At 43.4% G+C, this 8,409-nt stretch overlaps 1 protein-coding gene across 3 annotated transcripts in view; it reads right to left on the bottom strand.

Moving 5' to 3' along the window:
- Window positions 1-7,795, bottom strand: part of CDKN2C (cyclin dependent kinase inhibitor 2C) — an 8,505-nt gene extending 710 nt beyond the window's left edge. The window contains exons 1-3 of one of the 3 annotated variants that reach the window (XM_073643496.1): window positions 7,645-7,795; window positions 3,972-4,114; window positions 1-566 (exon numbers count right to left, since the gene is read on the bottom strand). The exon at window positions 1-566 is cut by the window's left edge and continues 710 nt beyond it. In XM_073643496.1, the coding sequence (XP_073499597.1) occupies window positions 192-566; window positions 3,972-4,114; window positions 7,645-7,669 (543 nt within the window). In that variant the 5' untranslated portion in view covers window positions 7,670-7,795 and the 3' untranslated portion in view covers window positions 1-191. Of the gene's footprint in view, window positions 567-3,971; window positions 5,546-7,644 lie in introns of all 3 variants that reach the window. The other 2 variants (XM_073643497.1, XM_073643499.1) reach the window with 2 other exon arrangements.
- Window positions 7,796-8,409: the final 614 nt, after the last annotated feature.

Consider the following 8,409-nt stretch of genomic DNA (forward strand, 5'->3'; position numbering starts at 1 on the left):
CCCACACATCAGTTACCATCCAGCCAGCAGATGCCTATAGCTTCCCAACAAGTCAATAGTTATTAGCTTCATAAAATGTCTTTGAAGTCCATGATAATATTGGAAGGAGCCAATATTGCTAATTAATTCCCTTCTTATCTGCAGGCTGACTTCTGCTTGGCTGCTCATCTCCTAATTGGCCCCTGGCATCACTACCCATTTCCAGCTTGACCCCTGGCATTAGTCTGGAGCCACACCACCACATGCTCCCTGTTGTACATCCTAGCCAAATCAAAGGGTGTGTCCCCATTCCTGTTCCTGTGGTTCACAAGGGTGTCAGTGTGCAGAACCAAGTATTGAACCATGTGCAGGTGACCCTCCTTGGCTGCCAGGTGTAGAGCAATGTTGCCATCTTTGTCCTGCAGGTTGACATCAGCATGAAAGTCCAGAAGGATCTGCATAGTGTCCTGGAAGCCGGCCCTGGCAGTGTCATGGAGGACCGAGAAGCCACTACTGTCCTGCAAGTTGGGGTCGGCTCCTCTTCTTAGAAGAAGGCTGGCAATGGCTGGGCATCCAAGCCTCATTACCTGCGGAAGAAACACAGCCCACCTATTAGCAACGCTCCATCACTTCAAGACCCGTGTCTGTGTATTGTAAAGAGACTTGAGGGGGGTGCTCAGTCCATTAAAGGGGTCACAATACTCTAGGGATACTGCCAGCCCAACCAGTAAAATGCTAACAATAAAGTGGATTTCACATAACTCATATCTCACACTTCTGTATTTATTTATTACAGTATAAAAAGATTACAGCTACATATCATATGTAACAGCTCTATACATATACATTTCCAGCATGTATAACTTTACCATATATTATATATCAGACAAAAAATGTATATGAAATACTTATCATCACAGATCTATAGCTATCTAGAAATAAATGTCTGCGTATACTATGCTTATAAATAGGTAGGTGAGCAATGGCTTTATACACACAACTAGGTTAATAAAGTACATACATACATATATAGATGGCCTGCGATATATACATTAGCAAATATACAGTATACATGTACATATATATATATATATATATATATATATACACACACACACACATTATTACACACACACACATATATATATATATATATATATATATATATATATATATATATATAACAAATCTCAATGCAACGTCACTTAAATGTGTCCATATGTGTTACATTATATGTGCATAAATAAACAAGATTGAACACTGCAATGTTTTCATTTGCAAGAGACCTCAATTTTAAAGAGGTCGGAGTCTGTCCTGAGACTAGTTATATCAGAAGCTTTCATCTATGTTCACGAAATATATTAAAAAAACAACAACAATATATTACAGTTTACACTAACATATTGTTTATATAAAGTAACAATTCAAAGTAATTACAAATATTTAATCTATATATATATAGTGTGTGTGTGTGTGTGTGTGTGTGTGTGTACCCGTATATATATGTATATCAATCTATTATCTATCTATGTAAAAAAAAAAAAAAAAAAAAAAAAACCAGCACCACAATTGCATGTAATGGGTGCCAGGCCTCCCAAACAAATGTCCAACTGTGGTAGTATTTAAAATATGAAAATAGAGGCAGCACTCTAAAGAAGATGCGAAAAGTCTGGACAAGTCCTCTATCTTTAAATCTTTATTTATCTATCTATACAACACAGGAGGAATCTCACATCTACACAGCTCTGCAACAGTAAATAATATATATCACACACACACATATATATATATAATTTAATGGCACATAGTGACAACATTTTAGTCCATACGAGGACCTACGGCTTGAGAAAAGTCCTCATATGGACCAAAACGTCACCACTATGGGCCATAAAATTTATAATATTTTTGTTAATTACTGCATTTTTATGCTGCCTCCATTTTTTATATAATTGAAGGAGTGTTTTTTTTTGCCTGGGAGGCTTTGCACCCCTATTTTTTCTTTCTGGTCCTGCACCTATAATTTTATTTACCTATTTGTCCATCTATCTATAGATTAATTAAATATATATATATCAAAAATATATATATAGTATATGTGTATAACTAGCTATCTATATAGTTATTTGTGCTAAATATATGTGTGTATATATATATATATATATATATATATATATATATGTATATATACATATATAGTATAAATATTTGTTGTTATTTTTATTTCGATAATATAAAAAATGCAGACTCCTGACAATTGCAGGAGGTTGGGGCCTTGCACAGTGTGCGGTGCTGGATATAGCCACCTTGATAGATAGGCGTCTTATCTCAGTAAGGTGTGTCTTTGTTGTACCAAGATGTAATAAGGATGTAATTTGTACAGACCTGGAGATGCTCGCAGAGGTTTGACAGTAAAAAAAATTCTTCATATATTAGTGTCCAGCAAACACAGGGTTACACACTGATGGTAACACCCTCTGCCCCATCTTTCATTATAACTAATATTATTTTATAATACAAAATGTCACTTCACTCGCACAGTATAATACACGACCAAATGATGATTGAGAAAACTAATCTATGAAATGTATAGAGATGATCACATCTGTCTCACCTCCAGCAGGTTCTGGTCTAGAGATAAATGCAAGCACTATATAAGCCCTTTCATATGCAGCAATAGTTTTCAGGCCTGTGCCTTTTACATCGAGTCAAGTGAAGTAGATATAAAATATATGCACCCTCCACCACATTATAGCCATAGGGCTGCAGCTGCTGTGTACCAGGCAGACATTTTCTAGCAATGTTACATCAGTCACATCACACTTGTGCTGCTGATGTGTGAGGCCTGACACACGTGGGCCCTGCTGTCACCTTCCTCCCCTTGGACAGGGTGCACTCAGGCCTTTCTCAGCCTTTTCTAGACAGGGAGGGACGATAATAATTGCAATAGCTTCTCAAAAGTCATGAACTAACAATAATAGTCTTCTGATAAATATATATTGAATAGTATAATCGACTTTTCTGAAAAGATGGAGCCCTGGCATTAAATCTAGAGTAGATTTAATATGTCGATTTGTATGAACTCAGGGTAAAATAATTTGGGAAAAAGTGAAATGCACCAGCACTAGTGTATACCCAGGCTATGCCCACATAAGATGGGGCTGTTATGGCACAAACGCCCCTTTTAATCACTTTGTTACGTTTATTCCTTGTATTTTGGACACTGTAGCAAATAATTATGGTGACAAAACAGACATTAGATACCCCAGTCCCCACTTTGTAATCTTTCTGCCCCATCCTTTATGGACATGCCTTCTACTCTGGGCTCGGATGATTTGCTCCCATTTTGCAGACCATTTACTATATATTTGCAGACTGTGGCCTGGTAGAAGTTAGGGGGATCAGGTCAGTTTTTTACTTTATAAAAAGACATTTGGGGTTTTAGGCCCCTGGAGTAAAAAAAAAAGGAAAGGAGGGAAAATGTAACAAAAAGGAAAATTAAAACAAAGGTCAGATACCCAAGTCGAGAGATCTGCTCAGGATCCACCCTGTCTGGAAGGAGAGCGCAGAGGGCAGCAGACAGCAGATTTGGTTCTGTGTTTGCTCAGTGTGAATACCTGGCAGGGTACTTAACCCTTTGTGCCCGGAATTAATAATGAATGGGGAGGATGCTGGATTTATTTAGTTTGGGTTTTTGGGACATTTTTGACACTGATGATATTGTATAGATAGGAGGAAACTCAGCGATTTCCTCCTATACACGTTCCTGGCTGCAAAATGTTGGGGGGTTGTCACACACTGGTGCCAATAAGTATTTTGTTTAACCCCCGCCTGACTGTACGTTTTTAAAAGAGAGATCCCCAAAGGGGGAGGCATTAACCCTTCATGCACACAGGGCCTGCTATACATTATTTCACAATGGACATGTCAATAAGCCCCTTGAAGCAACAGTGCTAGCCTGCCCTATCCCCCCGATCTCCCGGGCGTACACCCACCTGTAGGGCTGTCCTGCCAAATCGGTTAAGTGCATCCACATTGGGCGTCCTCTGCAGCAGGTCCTCTAGCTGCTCCAGGTCCCCTCGGGCAGCGGCTGTTGACATCAAGTCTGCAAGAGGCTCTGCCATGCTGGGCTGGGGTCCTGGGCAGAGGTCCGGGGCAGGACAGAGGGTTATTAGTGCATGGCATGAACAGGCTGACAGCCTGGGCTCTGAGCTAATAGGGGGATCGTAGTAAATACTCGTAAAAAAGGACCCGCCCCCGGGCACACGTGATGAGCAGATATTCCTGCAGCCTCCCCTCTTCTTCTTCTGTGCAGCCTCCCCTCTTCTTCCTCTGTGCAGCCTCCGTTCTTCTTCTGTGCTGCCTCCCCTCTAATTCTGTGCATCCTCATTTCTAAATCTGTGCAGCCTCATCTCTAAATCTGTGCAGCCTCCCCTCTAGTTATATGCAGCCTCCCCTCTAATTGTGCAGTCTCCCCTCTTCTATGCAGCCTCCTCTCTTCCACTGTGCAGCCTCCCCTCTTCCTCTATGCAGCCTCCCCTCTCTCCTTCCTATGAAATGTTCTCTTTTTCCTAATGTCTAGATCTCCTGCAGCAAGAAAAAAAAAAGACTGACTCTAGGTCCATACCTTTGTCCTGTCCTTCTCCATCTAAACCCTCTCACAACCATCCTCCGTCACAAGATATCCATCCATCAAGCCTCCCTTCCCTTCAATACATCTCTCCTCTGCAATATTTATCTCTTCCTTAGATTTCTACCCTCTGATTAAGACCCTTCCTATCATGTCCACCCTTTAAATAATATTTACCCTCTTCTCTCCTCTTGTTCCATATGACAAAATCACCTTCTCAGGATCACCAGATTCCCCTCCTCCAATTCTCTATCCTTCTATCTTCAGCCCAGTGCTAAAACTTTCCTGCTGTCTCCACCTCCCTCTAAATCCAGAGCACTGTCCTCCTGCATTCCCCTCTCATCATCAGTCTCCTTTCTAAGATCGTCATTATCCTTTTCTCAAGCATTGATTCAATGCCCACCATAACTAATAACTCATATTCCACCCTCTACCACTACACGGATCCTCCTGTAAATCGACTGTCAACCAGCCCAACCCTTTTATTCCACATCGAGTGGGAAGATACCAGCAATGCGTTGGGTGAATAGTTTGGAAATCTTGAAGCTGCCGTTGACCTTGAAGTGGGAGGCTGGACATACCGCCTATACATTAAATTATCCAGGGAAGCTGTTTGCAGCTTCCATAAACAGTTTTGGAGTGGTTTGAGTCCGTTTCCACATTCACATGTTGATGAATCCAGTCTCCAATGTATTGGCCTCCAGAAATGATGCAACATCCAGCAAGTACATGTATTTTTGACTGAAGGAAACCTAGATCCACAGCTTTAACTCCAGAAAAAAAGAGGGTCAGTAGTAAAAATCCAAAATGGTACAGAATAAACTCCAGAAAGGAAATTCCAGCAGCCAACAGCAACCAGAATAGTTGGTTTGAAATCCTGGAAGAAGCCATTCAAGACTGAAGTGATAAGCAAAATCTCCAAGACTGCCACCCAAGATGCTGTATGAACAGAAGATCCAGGCTGAGCTCGAAGTGTCTCTACTGGGCAGGTATTTATCTATCCATTCACACTGTTTTCATAGGTTTATTAGAATTTTCCCCATTCTTCATATTGCTCTTCTGATCCTTATCCATGCACATTCCAATGCAAGCCCCCAATCATTGCATCTTCATGCACATGCGACACTAACTGCTGTCATTGCACTCTCCTTTTCATTGGGTCTCTCACTCATGTCAACTTCTCTCCTTTTTGTTGCTGAACCCCCCTCCATTTCAGAGCAACTTCATCCCTCCTGCACTTTTTTCTACAACTACAATGTTCGAGCGAATAGCAATTTGCCCTTCTACTACTCATATCACTCTCATAACACACTTCTCTTCTGTCCCTGCACTCTCATTGGCAAATCTCTACTCTTTTTTACCAACAATTTGATTGCCCCAATTCTCCCTCCTATCCCTGCAGTCTAATTGTCCCTATTCTACCTCCTGTCTTGCACTCTCATTGTCACATTTTCTCCCCTTTCTACTTTGCCACATGTCACACTCATCCTCTCTATTCTGCAATTACTATCTGTCATTGCACTCTCTCTTACTACACCTCCTGTGACAGCTCTCATTGTCTCAGGTGATTTCACTCTTCTCCGGGTCATAGATCCTCTCCTGCTCCTAAATTCACCCCTCCCAGATGATTATCTTCCTCCCTCTTCACTCTTTTCTATGTCTGCGTTTCTTTACCTCCTGTCACAGATCCAGGTCACAACCCCATTACCCCAAAACTGCAGTCTTCTTTGTTTATTTTTTCCTCAGACTTCGTAATATTCTCCTCCAAACATGACTAGTGTCCTACTTGCCACCGTGGCCATCTTTCCTACCACTGCACTCTCCTTTATATAAAGTTGTTACTTTTCTTCTTTTCACTGCACTTCCCACATTGTGACAACTAATTATATGCCTGTCACTGCACTCCACATGCTACAAAGGCCAGTGTTCTGCATCTCCTCCCCCACCACAGTCACAACTGCTTTCCTTGCTGTCATCACACTGCCCTCCATGTGACATCTCCTTCTGTCACTCATCTCTACTCCAGGTCACTTCTCTTCTCCTCCTGTCACCGTATTCTCCTTGATGTCATATTTATCTCCTGTCAATGCACTCTCTGTACTAGATGGCACATCTCTCCTCTAACTGCATTCTCTTGTTATCTCTCACTCTCTTGTCACTGCACTCTCCTCCATATGACATCTCCTCTCCCCTGTCACTGCACTCTCCTCCATGTGACATCTCTCCCTTGTCAGTGCATTCTCTTCTATGTCACATCTCCTCTCTCCTGTCACTGCACTGTCCTCCATGTCACATATCCTTTCTCCTGTCACTGCACTCTTTTCCATGTCACATCTCATCTCTCCAGTCACTGCATTCTCTCCTGTCACATTTCCTCCCCCCAGTCACTGCACTCTCCTCCATGTCACATCTTCTCTGCCCTGTCTGTGCATTCTCTTCTACGTCACATCTTCTCACTTCTATCACTGCACTCTCTTGTGTGACATCTCCTCTCACCAGTCACTGCATTCTCTTCTGTCACATCACCTCTCTCCTCTCACTGCACTCTCCTCCATGTCACATCTCCTCACTCCTGTCACTGCACTCTCCTGTGTGACATCTCCTCTCTACAATCACTGCATTCTCTTCTGTCACATCTCCTCACTCCTGTCACTGTACTCTCCTGTGTGACATCTCCTCTCACCAGTCACTGCATTCTCTTTTGTCAAATCACCTCTCTCCTGTCACTGCACTCTCCTCGATGTCACGTCTCCTCTCCCTCCTGTGACAGCTCCTCTCCCTCCTGTCACCCCATAGCTTTTCAGACCTTAGCTCTCCTGTCACTGTCCCCAGCCATGTTGCAGTTCCTGTCATTCAGCCCCTTCTGCCCAATCTGCCCCCAGTACTTGGTAAAATAATAAATAAATCTTACGACAATCACCCTCCCTCATGCTTTCTCTCACTCCCTTCTCAGCGATCCTTCACCCATCTGCTTCTAGCAGGCCCCCACCCTCGACACTCACACACCCTTCTCGCAGTGACAGCAGCACCCAACTTACTAGCAATGACTGCGCCCAACTTCATGTGCAGGTCTCCGCTTCCCCTCCCTCTCCCGTCTGCATTCAGCCTCTCCCCCAGGGTCTGCAGATCATCTCCCCCTCCTCTATCTCACTCGCTGCCGGTTTTTTTCCTCTACAGCTTTTTTTGAAAAGAAAAAAAAAAAGAGCGCTCTCCCGAGACTCCGCCCCGACTACGCCCCCTTCAACGGCACAAATTTAAGAAAGATCGAGACAGATCCTCTCCCGCTGCACTGAAACGTAAGTCACCGCTATGGGAGACACCGCACCCCCAAAATACTGACGGACAAGCAATGAAGAAGCGTAATTCTTCTAATCAGTCAACACTCAACCCCTTCTACTCTCAAAGCCCCGCTGTTGCCCACTGGGGAGGTGCGCGGTGTCACGGTTTATGGTAGCGTCCCCTTTAAAAGCTTCACCAGACTGTTACATAAGATTCTATGCGAACGTTCGAATCCTGCTACAATGTGATCTCCGCGCTGTCAGCGGCTACAGAGTAACAAGTCAGATTCCGGCGGCAGCCAGACGTTCCATCAGAAGCGCTCCGCCCCCTGCTGTACCGTGTGCGGCACTGCACCTGCTGCCTGCAGGACACCGCAGCTCCTGACACCGCTCCAGCTCCAAAAATGGCGGCAGATGGACAGGAGATATCGTGATGCACAGAGACACCGCTCCTAGAAATAAAGGAGTCTCCAAAACCTATTAGAAGACTTTTATGAGACAGATCAATCCTTATGGACACACCTG

Source organism: Phyllobates terribilis, unplaced genomic scaffold (assembly GCF_046119375.1).
Source record: "Phyllobates terribilis strain yellow unplaced genomic scaffold, ASM4611937v1 Scaffold_8__6_contigs__length_399053987, whole genome shotgun sequence".
Lineage (NCBI taxonomy): Eukaryota > Metazoa > Chordata > Amphibia > Anura > Dendrobatidae > Phyllobates > Phyllobates terribilis.